Source organism: Trichosurus vulpecula, chromosome 4 (genome assembly GCF_011100635.1).
Source record: "Trichosurus vulpecula isolate mTriVul1 chromosome 4, mTriVul1.pri, whole genome shotgun sequence".
Taxonomy (NCBI): Eukaryota; Metazoa; Chordata; class Mammalia; order Diprotodontia; family Phalangeridae; genus Trichosurus; species Trichosurus vulpecula.
This window is the reverse complement of record NC_050576.1, coordinates 7,560,449-7,575,678: the sequence shown is the minus strand read 5'-3', so window position 1 is coordinate 7,575,678 and position 15,230 is coordinate 7,560,449. Positions and strand designations below refer to the sequence as shown.

Here is a 15,230-nt window from a genome sequence, read left to right as displayed (position 1 = left end):
AAAATCCTCTAGTTCTAAACCATTTGCTAAAATTGAAGGCAAGCCTCCTTAATTTGCAGAACCTCAGTCTCTTCTAATCCTGCCTCTGATGCTTACTACTTTCGTTACTTTGGACATGTAATCTCTATTTCTTCAGCATAAATTTCCCTCCATTAAAATAAGAAGGTTGGTCTAGATCCTGTGAGACTCTAGATTTCTGAGTCTCTGGTAACCTCATTGGGTAATACTAAACTTTAGAGGTATGAAGCTCAAATTGAGTTAGTACAAATGTTCAATGGAAAATGAACTTTTACTCAAGATAGCTCCATTTAAGACTTCACCTACTTAAAAAAAGGGACAAAAACAAGAGAAGATTTTCTTGATGAAAGAACACCACTACCCGAGCTTTTCTGACTCAAGAAAACATTACCAATTCCACAGGAAAACATTCAGTGACATTCCTGACAGGGTGAACAGATGAAGTGACAGTAGGATAATGAACAGGAAAAACAGAACTAAGATATTTCCGTTTACCTGATGGGGAGATATGTCTCCAAGAAATGGAAGGCTCTGGTTTCCCAGTTGCCAGGCAAGTAAGGGTGACATTGGTTCCTTCATTGACAGTCATGTCAGTTGAGATGTCATATATCTTCGGAGGAACTGAAATGGCAAAACATGCAATGGTGAGGAAAAAGAAAGCAAAGGAAACCAAAAAGGTCAGATTACATCAGGCCACAAATGATTAATTCCCTGGAGCCATTTAATCAGACTAAAGGAGATGAATGCCTATGTCCTATAGTCATCAGCTGGCAGGCAGACTCCATTCTGCAACAGAATAACCACAGGCACAACCCTAAATGGAATAGGTAAAGGCTAGGGAAACATGAGCATTTCTCAAACTAATTATTCTGATTGGATAACAAAAAGGAGCATTGTGTCTGCACTGTTGGGCACTAATATGGTAAGTCTCTTGTAGAGAGTGAAGATGAACCATGATACCTGTGAATGCCAGATCAGAAAAAAAGAACAGGTTAAAATTCTGTCTCCTAATTTGCATTAAGATAGCCAGGAGTGGATGATCTGATTGTGATCTGAATGTGCTAGAGAAGTCAATCCTCCTGCCTCTATGAACTTCCTTCCTGATTTGCGTCAGGATCCTGTTGGGTTGATTGCAATAGCAGCAACAGACACAGGGAATGTTAGACCCATTTCCTACCAGCCTAGCTCAGTAGCTATGAACAGAATCTAGGAAACAAGTCAGCCTGGGGAGACAGGAGGTCTGAGTTTGAGTCCTGCTTTTGCTACACATCTAAGGGACCTTAGATGAACTACTAGACATTTTCAGCCACTGATTCTAGCATCTGTAAAATGGAAGAGGTGCAATAAATAATCCTAAGAGTTCCTTCTAGGTCTTAGGAACTGCCTCCTGCCCTCTGAGGCGTGGGCAAAAAAAAATGGTAACATACATATATACATACATATATATACACATACATACACACATATGCATATACATATATACACAATATATATGTGTATATACATATGCATGTTTGTATATGTGTTTATGTGTGTATATATGCATGTGTGTGTGTCTATAATGAATTGTATGATAGTAAACTCTTGCTTTATATGGGACTAGAAGCAGCTATGTGTTACAGTGGAGAAAGTCCTCAATGGGGAATCTGGAAGACCTATGTTCAAATGCTGCTTCATGTGACTGTGGGAAAATCAATTAAACTCTCTCAGCCTCAGTTTCCACATCTATAAAATGGGGCATATAATACTGCCTGCCATGTGGTAAGTATTTAATAAATGCTCCTTGACCTATTTATCACCAAACTCACAGGCTTGTTGTGAAGGTTAAATGAGATAATATACATACAGAATTCTGGAAATCTTAAAATGATGTAGAAATGTTAACTATAATTATACTTATAATAATGAAAATATAATATAATAATTATACTTATAATTAAATATGACACCCTTATAAAATATGCTGATTGTTATTATTTTATTAATACTCTTATTAAAATTGCAATATATGATACATAAGCCCCCCTTGAATAATGGCCAAGGCAGGCTTAACTTTTTGTAAAAAATTGTTTTGTTTGTCCACGTGTTTATTTAATCATTTATCTTCTATCTGTTTGTCTTTTAGCTTATTTATTTTTTTAGAAGGCAGGCTCTCCTTGTCTAATCCTAGTTGGAAGTATATCAGCCACTCATGGCCATCTCAGTGCTCATCAGGAGAGAAATTTAACCTGTTCTTTTTTTTTTCCTGACCTGGGATCCATAGGTATTATAGTTCCCCTTCCCCCTCTACAAGAGACTCACCATATTAATCAGTAACAGTGCTTACTCTCAATCAACTTTTACCTCCTGTAGCTCAAAATCTCTAAACCAAAATTTCAGGAGGGGGTATCATAGGGCTATGCCACCATGCCTGGCTCAGACCCCCTTAAACAGAATTTTGATATGAATGTGTTCACCAAAGTCCCCATTTATCCTTTATTTATTTCATGACCTATTGCTCTAAATTATTAATAATGATGATGAACATTTTTATAATTTTGAAATATTATTTTACAAAGTTTCTTCCCAATCTACTAAGTTGGATGTTACAAATGAAGACGCAAAGGACTTGTCCATGGTCATACAGCCAGCGCCTGCTGGAGCCACGATTCATCCCAAGTCTCTCCTGATTCCCCATTTACTATTCTTACTATTGCATCATGCTAAACCTTGCAAACTAGAACCAAGATTCTAGTTGATGCCTAATAATCCACGTAATTACTAGAGAATGCTCTCCATGGGATGGATGATGACCTGTCCTGGTCCTGTGGCTTCTTGAGAGAAAAAAAATGGCTATCATAATTGTGCTAAAACCCAATGGTGATTGGATGTCAAGAAAACTGTCAATACTATGGCCTACATTTTCACTTCTATTTTTCTTGTAATAAAAAAAAATAGCATTTACAAAATATCCAGGATGGTTGATTGTGACTACAAAATGTTTGATTCTATGTAACTAATGCTTTATGGCCATTATGCCTGTTTTCTCGTTACATACTTTAATTGACATTTACAATTTATTATCCTGTTTTTCAATGAGCTCTACTTCTAAGACAGAGAATCAAAATTACCTATCCCAAACCAAAGACTATTTCTGTCTTCACTGGAAGAGGCAGCAGGAGAAAGACATTTGATTGCCCTGGAATAAAATCGCATAGTAAGACAGAAAGGCCAGAAAATATGCATCCCTTCAGTGTGACTTAGGGAGGTAAATAAGGGAAATCACTTTGTAATGCTAAAAATAAAGAGTTCTTAGATACTGGGAAGATTGGGGACCGTAAACTGTGATAGATATTAATGACCTTTTATCATAAAATAAGGATGATCAAAATAATACGGTGCTCTCTCCTCTTACCCATAGTAGTAAAGGGAAACAGTCTGCCTCCTGCTCCCATTTTCCTTGAGCACCCTAGAATATTTCTGTGTTTGGTGGGCCATTAATCTTCAGGCCTAGTTTTCTTCATCAATGAGAAATTTTGGAGGCACATCTGGCCACAAGATTCTATGTCTGAAGCTATTTTTCAACCACTCTCTAATTTCTGGCACACTTCTCCCCCAGTAGAGGTCTTTGAGCAACTTGCTAAGGATCCTATAGAAGTGATTCCTTTTTAGGGATGAATTGTACGGGCAAGCCCTGAGGATGCTTCTAATGGTGAAAATCTACTATCTCAGAAACTGTCGAAAAATTCTCTAAGTTCCTTCGGACACGCTCCTTTACTTTGAAGATGCTGATAACATATTCCTAAGCCTTGCTAAAGCTATGCTCTCACTGGCTTAAAGAATCAATCGGGGCCCCTTAGCATTCTGCTCAGACTCCAAAGTTAACATTAAATTGATATCCAAAAGGTTGAGCAATGGTTTGGAGCTCCAGATGTTTCATAATGTCAGATTTAGTCAATTTCTTCCCAGGGTCTCATCAATTCAACACATTCAGTGAAAGCTGGTAAACATTTTCTGAACACCCACCATGTATAAGGCAATGTGTTAGGTAATGGGCACACAAAGGTGAAAAAGGAAATGTCCTTGTCCTCAAGGGGTTTACCTTCTACTGAGGGCATACATCTGTTGCAACAATTCAGCTAGCAGCTGCTGTGGGGGTGAAAGACCAACACAAGCCCAACAACAAGAATGCTGCTATTATAGGTTCTTTTGATCTGCTTTACTAAGGAAAGTAAGGTTAAGGGGTTAACAATCTTACTTCAATCCTTCACCCTGAACTTCAGAGCAAATACAAACAAATTACAAACATACGTTATAAACAGACCAAATACAATTCATAGTTACCAAGAAACCATCAACATCTGGGTGAGCTGGGAGGCTCTTAGAGTGGCTGCTCAGAGTCCTGCGCTAACACTACACCAGGAGTGAGAGCCTCTAGCAAATAGCTCTGTTCTCTCTTTTTATACAGTCTTTGGATGTCATCAAATGTCATCTGAGCAACCAGAACTCCGGCTCCGACTATTGGCTCTGGTCTTAGCAACTCCCCTTAGGACCCTGAAGGCTTCACACCCACATAGGCTTAGAACCTAGTAGATAAGGGTTTGAGCCTGGGGCTTTGTACCTAGTAAGGCTCAAAGACACTTAATTAATCATTCTGAAACAGTAAAAAAGTCCCAACTTAATTGATATTACAACATCCTGCCCATTTTATGGAAGAGGAAACTGAGGGTGAGAGAGATGAAGTGGCTTGCATATTGTTTTCCAGCTGATATGTGTTGGGGTGGGATTTGAACTCATGTTTCTCTGGACTAAGTTTAGCACTCTTGCTATGGCTGCTCTGCTTCTTCAGACACGTGCACAGTTCGGGGTTTGGAGGAAGGGAAGCTCCATCTGCTGTTGCTGCTGTTTCTACTTGTGCACCACCTGGGAGACAACAGCATCCGTGTGCCACAAGAATTCAGCCAAATCGTATGCATACTAGCTTGTGCAGTAAGGAAGAAATGTTGGTCTAGTGCATTTTCAAGTTTGTTCTATTTAAACATTTCCTTTTTAAGTTCATTCCCATTATAGATTTCTTTAACTCAAAAAACCAGCTTGTGAGGTGTGAGATTTGAGAGAGCAAAAGTAGCTGCGACGATTTTTTTTTCTTTGAATGGCATATGTTTTGGGATGCAGGGAGCTAATAAAGAAAGGGATGATCTGAAAACCCACCAATACGTATGAAGAAGGAAAGGCAATTATTTGCTTTGCTGGTGAATTTGCTCCTGGTAAATAGGCCATTCAGAGTTTTCATGTATGGGTTCCGATCTAGTAGGAATCATAGCTCCCCAGCCTGGTAAAGTAGTTATATGCCTATTCATTAGCAGTCATCCTAAATGATTCTCTCCTCAGAACAGAACCATGGCCAATGCTTAAAGCAGACAAAAAAGAGTAACATTTTTAAGTGCGGTGTCAGTACTATCTGAAGGTGTCAATAAATCAGTAATTATCCAGGTCCCTGAAATGTGCATAGAACTGTGGCTAATGTTTAATGTAATTACATTTCAATTCAATGTCAGTCAGTCAACCAACATTTAAAAAACCACGACCATGTACCTGACATTGAGAATACAAAAAAAGGCAAAAGACAGTCTCTGCCCTCAAGGATCTTACAATCTAATGGGAGAGACAGCAAGCAAAAAATAAAAAAAAAATATGTGCTACAAGCTATAGACAGGCTACTCGGAAATAATTAAGGTATCCAACGGCTTCTTGTAGAAGATGGGGTTTTAATTGGGACTTAAACAAAGCTAGTAAATATTTCACAAACCCTTGATAATAAATGTAAGAACTGATGAATGAAACATGGGACAGTCTTTGATAAGAAGGAACTTACAGTTTAGCAGGTCAACAGAAAAGACATCAACTAGTAAATTAATTATTGTTCAGGCTATCATGGATATTTCATAGGGTTGGTTCATTCGTGCATATATTTTGGCCAGATGCTAAGCTTGTATAACTAGCTGAGTTCAGCATTGAAACAGAGGAGAGTAGGACTGATTGCCTTTGGGAAAATGGGCCTTATTTTTCATGACCCTGTGGTTCTCCCTGTAACAAATGCCTATCTTTTGACTAATGATATTCTTCCAAGGATGCTATATGAATATAATACATGAAATATAAGGTTGAGGCCACACAAATAGCTGTGAAGAGGTGCATGTTTGGCATGAGTAGAATACAACAAACTGCCAATCAGCAGTCAAACCAAAGCGGGGGGGGGGTGTCTTCAGAGACATGTATGATGGGAAAAGAAGCTTTGTCAGTAGTGTGATGAGGGAGGAATAATTGATGAATGGTTCATGTTTTTCCAATCATAAGTAAGAGATCTGAAGGAAGCCCCCAGGATGTGTGGGCAGACCCCATGGGAATGATTTACGGGAGGATATAGATAGAAGTCATGCACATTGAAAGGGTGATGGGTCGCTGTCCATACAAGTGAAGGTGGTACCCAAATAGCAGACACACTGAAGTACTTAAGAATGAAAATGATAAAATGAGATAACATGTAATAGTGTACTTTCTCTTTATTCCCCCTAGATTTCATATATACTTCAATGCACTGTTTCTCCCTATAGGACCACAGGGCATTCCAGCATGCTCCAGACACTTGTGTCTTTCCATAGATGTCTTCAGATATCTCCACACTCTGATTAATCTTCAGTTGTGTCAGTCCATGCCTCACCCATCTTCCAAAGCCCCTCCCTGATCCAGCCTTCCCCTCTGGCTATGCTCCTGTATCTCTCCTCCCTTGGTAGATAAATTCCTTGTGAAGGATAGGTGCCTCTACCTTCTTTCCTCTCATTCCCTTCCTAACTCTTTGTGGTTCAGATTCTGGCTTCATCATTCAGTTCTCAAAGTTGCTGCTATTCTTTTACTTGCCCAATCAAATAGCCCTTTCTTGGTCCTCATCCTTGTGGAGCAGTTCACCCTCTCTTTGGGGCTCTGGTCTCCCTAGGTTTTCATGACTCTGCTCTGCCCTAACACCATCTCCCTGATGGCTCTTTCCTTGCCTTCTTTGCTATATCTTCAGACACATCACACTCCCCAATGCGGGGATCTCCCAAGACTCTGCTCTGGGCCCTCTTCTCTTCTCCCTCTACACTATTTGTTGGAAGCTCAGTTTCCATTCATTCAATTGCCACTGACGTAGATAAATTTCAGGTCTATTTGTGGAGGCCGAATCTCTCTTTTGGCTTCCAGTCTTGTGTCTCCAGCTGCCCATTTTACATCTCAAACAGGATATCCAACAAACATCGGACACTTCACATGCCCCCAAACTGAGTTCATTTTCTTCCCCCTCCATGCCTTCCCTTCTTCCCAGTTCTCTTATTAAGATAACCCGTTCTCCCAGTCACACAGGCTTGAAACCGAGGCATCATTTTTTAACTCCTCATTCACTTACACTCTCAATCCCTATCAGTTGTCAAGTCCAGTTGTTTCTACCTTTTAATAGATCTCACATATATCCCCTTTTCTAAAGGCACATATGCTTGGAGATAGTTCAGTGGGCCTGGAACCAGGAAGTCCTGAGATCTGACCTCAGACGCTTTTTAGCTATGTGACTCTGAGTAAGTCACTTAACTTCTGTCTGCCTCAGTTTCCTCAAATGAAAAAGGAAGGTAGTAATAGCACCTACCTCCCAGTGTAGTTGTGAGATCAAATGAGATATCTGTAAAGTGTGTAACATGGTGCTTGTCATACAGTAGGGGGTTAATAAATGCATGTTCCTTTCCCTCTCCTCCATTCTGACACTGCAGCTGCCCTGCTACAAGCTTTTGTCATTTCGTGCCTGTGCTATTGCAGTTGTCTGGCATTGTCTCTCTACCTCAAGTCTCCCCCCAATTCAATATGTCTTTCCTCCACTGGGCTGTCACATTGATCGTTCTAAAGAGCAGATGGGACCATGTCATCTTCCTCATCCATAGACTCCAGTGTCTCCCTGTGGCATCCAGGACCAAACCCTCTGGCTGGCATTTTCAGCCCTCCATACCTTGTCCTCTTCCTATTTTGACAGCGCTTTTAAACCTTGCTCCCCTCCACCTACTCTGGGATCCAATGACAATGGCTTCTCAACCTCCTCACACAAGTTGCTCAATATCTGGACTCCAAGTGTTTTCTCTGACCGTGCCCTGGGCCTGGAAAGTTCTCTCTCCCCTTCTCGGCCTCTTGGCTTTCCTGGCTTCCTTCAAGTCTCAGCTAGTCTCACCTTCCTCGAGCAGCCTTTCCCAGTCCTCCTTAATCTCCATGCCATTTCAGTGACCTATTTAGCTAGTCTGTATCTTATTTGCACGGTCATTTTCACGTGGTTTCCACATTGGCCTGGGAGCTCCTTGAGGGCAGGCACTGCCTTCTGCTTTTCTTTGCATCCCAGTGCCTAGCGGCCCACCTGGCCCAGACTGACTCACCCTGGAGAATGGGAGCTCCTTGAGGGCAAGGACTACTTCATTTTTTTTTTTTGTTTTGGGGCCAAGCACAATCCCCAGCCCCTAGCAGGACCTTAAATGCTTGCTCATTAAGGGAAGTGTCCAGTACAGAGAAGAAATTCAGGAGTTAGAAATGTGAGTATCTTAGTTTACAGAGTCCTCCATCCCAGGAATTTACCTACACAACTTCCTGAATGACATCCTAACATGAACCAGCTTCTGGACCATGTTCTTACAAGTGCAGTCTCAGAGGGGGAGAAAAAGAAACATGAGACAAGTAAAATAATGATATTTTGGTCATAAGCTTATTTCAAATCGATGTATATTGTTTACCAAGTAGATAAAGATATTACTTACCATCTCATTTAAAGATTTTACGTACAAAAGGATGAAAACTTTCAAGATAACTGTAACAAATGCCTGTCTGTGGATTTCTAAAAGTGTTTGTATTGCTACAGTATGACATTCAAACATCCACACCCTTGGGGATAATAATACTGAATTATATGTTTGTTGTTCATCTACCAATGCAAACTGTCTAAGTAAAATGCAGAAAAATGATTGCCATGACATAATAACGGTGTCTCTAAATAATGTAGCAGAATTGGAGAAATTAAAGATTTCAATCTGAATTAGAGAAGGCTTTTCTCCTAGTGAGATTTGTAATTGAGGGTGGACCAACCTGAAGTAAAAATCCATAATTAATTGGTGTGCAGAAGTTCGATAGATCATAGAAGCCCGGAGGCCATCCCAACTCTGGAGTTGTGAAATGGAGTTTAAGTTGGCTTAGGAGTAAGAGAGGTTTTCCAATATTCATAGCTCTTTTAACAAAACTACTTTTGAAAATGAGTTTTCATTTGGAGTACCCCATTACTGAACTGCTCTGGGTATTTATTTTATAATTTATTTTATTCTGTATTTTATACTATAATTTACATATTGAGCTTTATTCTTTAGAACCTGTTTTTACATATTTATTGACAAATCAATAAACATTTATTAAGTGCTGAGTACGGACATCTAGGTGACACAGTGGATAGAGTTTGGGTCCTGAAGTCAGGAAGACTTAACCTTCTAAGTTCAAATCTGGTCTCAGGCATTTACCATCTATGTGACTCTAGGCAAGTTACTTCACCCTGTTTCCCTCAGTTTCCTCATTTGTAAAATGAGCTGGAGAAGGAAATGGTCACCACTCCAGTTTCTTTGCCCAGAAAACCCCAAATGGGGTCATGAAGAGTCAGACACAACTGAAAAGCAACTGAACAACAAGTGCCTAGTGTGTATGAGTCACAGTGCTATCTGCTGGGGATGCAAAGACAAAAACTAAGCAGTCCTTACTCTATGTAGAGAGCTCACTCTTTATATGAGAAGATGATATATAACTCCCTTCCCCCTACAAAGAAACAAACAATAAATTCCAGGTAATTTTGGGAATGAAACATTAAGAGCTGGGGTGGGGGGCGAAGGTATTCCAACAGCCTTGTGTAGAATAAAGCTAAGCAGTGAAGGAAATGAGACGTTCTAAGAGGTGATGATGAATTGGAGTAGTGATGTCTCCATTGCCTGTATGTGGATTATCCACAATGTTTACATGTTATCCAGGGTCCTCCTTTCACTGCTCCTTTACCACCTCTTAAGCATCCCATCCTGCCAAACTATTTGTCAGCTTTGTCAAAGAGGAGGTAGTCAATTTAGTTAAAGATGAATTCATGAGATAAATATGATTTTCAGGAATCCCATCAGGACCCTCCAAATTAAAAAAAAATGCTTTGATTATTGTCTATTTGAAATCACAGCCTATCATTATCAATGATCATTTTAAGTGAAATCATAGAATACAAGAGTCAGAAAAGACTCTGGCAGTCACTTAATTCAATTTGTATCTGAAACAGAAATCCTTACCACATAATATTTCTGATAGATGTTTATTCCTTTTCCGCCTCAAAATATGCCAGCGATAAGAAAGCCATTGACTTTCTCTTAAAAGAGCAGTCATTGACTCCTCTGAAAGGAGCCAGTCAATAAATAGTCTTGGTCAATAAACATTTAACAAGTGCCTACTATGTGCCAGCCACTGTGCTAAGTACAGATGGAGCCCAGGTCGTTTTTTTTTCCTACAGTTCCAATTTGTTAGGAAATTTCTCCTTATATAGAAGCAAAATATGTTCCCTTACGAATTCCACTCATGGGATCTAGTTTGTCCTTGGGGTCAAAGGGTAATTTCAATGCTTTTCCATGTGAAAACCCATCACATATGCTATGATAGCTATCTTGCTATTTATTCATCTAGCAGCTGAACATCACCACTTTCTTCAACCAATTTTATATTTTTTGAATTTCTATAAGATACATGGTTCCCTCCTTTGGACTCATATTAGTTTGTCAGTGGTCTTCCTAAAGTGCAGAACCTACACACAGTTCTCTGGATGTGGTCTGAGTGATGCCAGACCAAGTGTTACTAGCCCCTCCCTCGACGTCTGCTGTATTCATCAATCACCATAAGCTAGCACCACATTTAATGGTCACCATTGTGGTTTCATGTTGGGACTTGACCTAGGCTTCTCTGGCTTCCATAGAACATCATGCTAAGCCTCCTAGGTTCTATTTTCAGGGCAGACAGACCTGTGATTTCCTCAACATTGTGAACTCCTAGCATGGAAACTCCCTCCCTGGGTAGAGATTGAGAACTAAACCGTACTTGAACATCTAGAGAGTGGCCTGGGGACATCTAGAGAGTCTTTCCCTTGGTTACCAGAGAGTATACAGCAGAGGAAAGAGGTGAAGCCTATTTTTCCAAACTCCAAATCTAGCCCTATATCTGCTATATCATGGTACCTGTAGCAGCAATTAATCATGGTCTCTCAAACAGGAAATTGAATGCTTTGGGTATCTCAGGAAGGACTAAATAGTCTCCATTTCACTGGAATGGAGAATACACAGAGATGTTTGAATTTGTTCCAGTTACTTAGTCAGTCACTTGATGAACATTTATTAAGCACCTATTATGTTCCAGGCACTGTACTAAATGCTGGATACAGAACACTTGACTTTGAGTCTGGGAGAACTTGGTTCCAATATGCTCTTTAGACCCTTCTAACTTGGGTCTACCGAAGGCCTGAATTTCTCCATAATTATAATAAAACTAATATTAGCAACTGCCTTGCTATTTTTTTTTGGTATACAACAAACAGATTCAAATCAGGCAATACATATAAAATATTATACCAATATCAGCTCTTGGTATTATTAGAAGCATGAGTACAGATAATCACCCATAATGCAAACAAACAAAAATGATTTTCCTTTATATACATTTTGTTGAAAAATAGAGTTCGCTTAATAGACTTTTTGAAGACACTTAAAAAAATATATAGATGGAAGTTATTTTAATTTGAAATACTACAGACCATCTATAAAAGTGCACAAGAATTCTGGAACTGATAAAACTTGCTAGCTGCCACGTAAGTGATAAAAGCTTTTGGGGACCACAGCACACACAGATCCATTTGGGGAACTTCCTCAAATTTCCAAAAGCCAGAAGGTAGAGGAGTATTTATTGAAGCTGAGTCACAGATACTTTCAGATTATTGAAACACAACACTTTAGCATTTATCACAAACCACAAATATCCTGGGCACAGAAACCACCTGCTTCCTCAGCCATGGCTAGGAGAAGGAAATAATTTTTGAAAGGCTTGCCCACTTGGCGCTCTGTCTCCTCTGCCCCATGTTACAAGGAAATCTTTAATAAGATTCTTCTCATTGGAGGAATATTCCTTCTGGCTGAGTTTTCCCCATAAGAATGAGAAGTCCCCTAGACTTGAGGCTCAGACACTCATCACAACCTCAAGCCTTTAGGAGTCTGTCAAGCCATAGGATGGGTTCACCCTCTGCCTCTCTATGACTTAATCAAAGATCCTCGATTGATCAAGGAATTAGGAAACATATAGTTATGGGCCTGTCATGGGCCCAGCACCAACAAAGTGTTCCCATGCCCTCAATCCCTCTCACCCCTCCAAAAAACCATCCTGCTGCTACCCTGGTGGTGAACTTCCCTCTAATTGACTAGGTCCTGGGTGGATAATACAATGCATCATCAGCCCTATATGGGAAGTCTTGACAGCTTGGGAGGATGTGATCAAACTTGCCCTCCACGGGCACAACTTTCAAGAATATAGGGCCATATACCCCCTTCAATTGCCCACATGAACATGGCACTTTTAAGTTTGCAAAGCTTTGTATGTATGAAGGATTTTTAGTAGACATGTCACAAAGCAAAAGAAAAATAAAAATTCACTCCCATTCTTGGTGACTGGGATAACCATTATTTGGCTTCCTCTTCTCTGACTATCACAGTTCTGATCGCCCCCCCACCCCCAATATACACATACATTCACACAGACACACAGCACATACAGGTATACATCAGAACATTGGATTTAGAAAGACAACACCCATGGACCAGCTGGCTTTCATCATCTTTGAAGCAAAGTAGGATTTGCTTGGTACAGCTTGATTATCAAAAACAAGGACATGTCATACAATTTATTACAGTCATAGAAATATTAGCAAATATTTAGACAGTGTTTTAATAAACACTTATTGACTCAGTTATCTCATTTGAGCCTTACAACAATCATAGGAGGTGGGTGCCATCATTATCCCCATCTTTTATGAAGAAAGTTCAGGCAGGGCTGTGTTGGAAACCGTTCATCCCAGCTTGTGAGAGTTGATTGTTAACTTTTCAGTTTCAACAATCATACCTGGGAAATCAGCTAACTTCCAAATCAGGGTTTGATTGTTTTGTGGATCGCTTCTACTTAAGTGACGGAGAAAACAGCAATAAGTAATTGGACTTAAAAATGTGTCCTGAGTACATATTCCTCGGGTAATCAATTGTTCCACATTTACCAGCATGTCACTAGGTTAATGGGATAGCCTAGCAAGAAAGCATCTAGCATTTGAAGAAGTAACAATAGAGAGGATTTGAACTCAGGTCTTACTGACTCCAGTACTCTCTCTACTGAGCCAACTAGCTTCCTCCAGAGGAAGAAAGGCCACTACAAGCTATCTCGTACACAAATACCAAACATGATTGCACAGGACCCATAACATTCCCTAGTGCTACCCCAAACAGATGAAAATGTAGTGCCTGACTTTAACGTCTTCACATACAATACAAAGGACACGTAAACATGTGCTTTTCTAAGTTAATATGCAGCTTGTTAAGATCTTTATGTCATTCAGTGGATCCTATTTCTATTGGAGGTTGATACCCACTCCTAGTCTTGTCCAATCCATTTAAAATAAGGGTTTCAGTTCAGCAGAGAAAATAAACACTGACTCACTCATCCCAATCCTCTTGGTATTTTTAGTGTTTTTACTCTTATTGAGAGAATTAATAGAATTGTTCTTTTATCCAGGGACAACAGTAGAACATGGAACAGATGTTTGAGATCAGTGCTAGTAAATGTAAGAGCTAAAGAACATATAATGGGCCAATAGACCTCCTTTTCTAGGTCCATTTATTGGGTTTAGCAGCTATTGTGTCATAGGAAATGAACCAAAATTCTTAATGCTTTATCATGCGCACTGACTTCAATCTCAGATTAACCACAGTCATGTACTCCATGTTCTGACCTAATGGGGTCAAACTCAAAGAGACCAGGGTACACTAATTCATACATTAGGATCCATTTTGACTTCATTTTAAAATGAGATAATGTCTATGTTTTCCTGTATTTTTATTTGTCTTAAATATTTCCCAATTACATTTTAAGCCAGTTTGGCTATCCTCCAAGTGTTGTAGGCAACATGGTGTTTTGACACTTCTGGTCTAGCCTAAATATGTCGCTGGAAGGTCTGAATTCTTGCCCTGTCTTCCTCCATCCCTGTGCACTTGGGCAGGTCTGGAACACAAGACTGTCTGCCTCTCCAGCTGGCAGAATTTTTCTCTTCTTGCAAGGTCAAGCTTTAGGTCACTCCTCCTCCCTAAATCAATCCTACATGGCTATTCAGCTAAATGTGATATCTCCCCCAACCCTTCTCTTGGTTTTCTTATTGCAACTTGTCTGGATGCCTCCCCCCTCCCTGTTTGTTCTTATCCTATACAATATGATAATCTCGTTACCTTTCACGCATGGTTGACATTTTAACTGGGTTGATAGCTCCTTGAAGACCTGAATTATGCCATTTCCCATCTGTATATCACTAACATATAGCACGATGCCTTTCAGATAATTGCCACTTGCTATATGTTTCTTGGATGAATTTAAATGGACTATATTCCGATCTCCATCAAATAATTCAACTAACTCTGATTTTCCCCCACCAATTAATCATCAAATATTTATTAAGTTCCTACTATGTGTCAGTCATGGTGAAGAGCAATGAAGACACAAAGAAAAAGAGTCAATCTTTACCCACCAGGAACTCCCATTCTAATGAGGGAAACAACATGTACATATGCAAGCATATATGTATGTGCATGTATATGTGCATATGTGTGTATGTGTACATATGTGTGTGCACGTATGTGTATGTACATATATGTGTACATGCGTGTGTATGTGCATGTATATGTGTATCTGTATGTGTGTATGTATATGTGTGCATGTGTATATATGTGTGTATGTGTATGTATGTGTGTATGCGTGTATGTGTATATATGTGTGCACGTATGTGTGTATATGTGTGTATGTGTGTGTATGTGTGTATATATATATATATATATATATATATGTATCCACATGTATATGTGTATTTGTATGTG

The 15,230-nt window shown here is 39.6% G+C and overlaps 1 protein-coding gene across 1 annotated transcript in view; it reads right to left on the bottom strand.

The window, feature by feature from the left end:
* NEGR1 (neuronal growth regulator 1) overlaps window positions 1-15,230 on the bottom strand; it is a gene marked incomplete at its 5' end in the record, with an annotated part of 1,111,620 nt that overhangs the window by 476,462 nt on the left and 619,928 nt on the right. Inside the window, 1 exon segment of the mRNA XM_036754187.1 lies at window positions 514-639. Coding sequence (XP_036610082.1) covers window positions 514-639 — 126 coding nt within the window.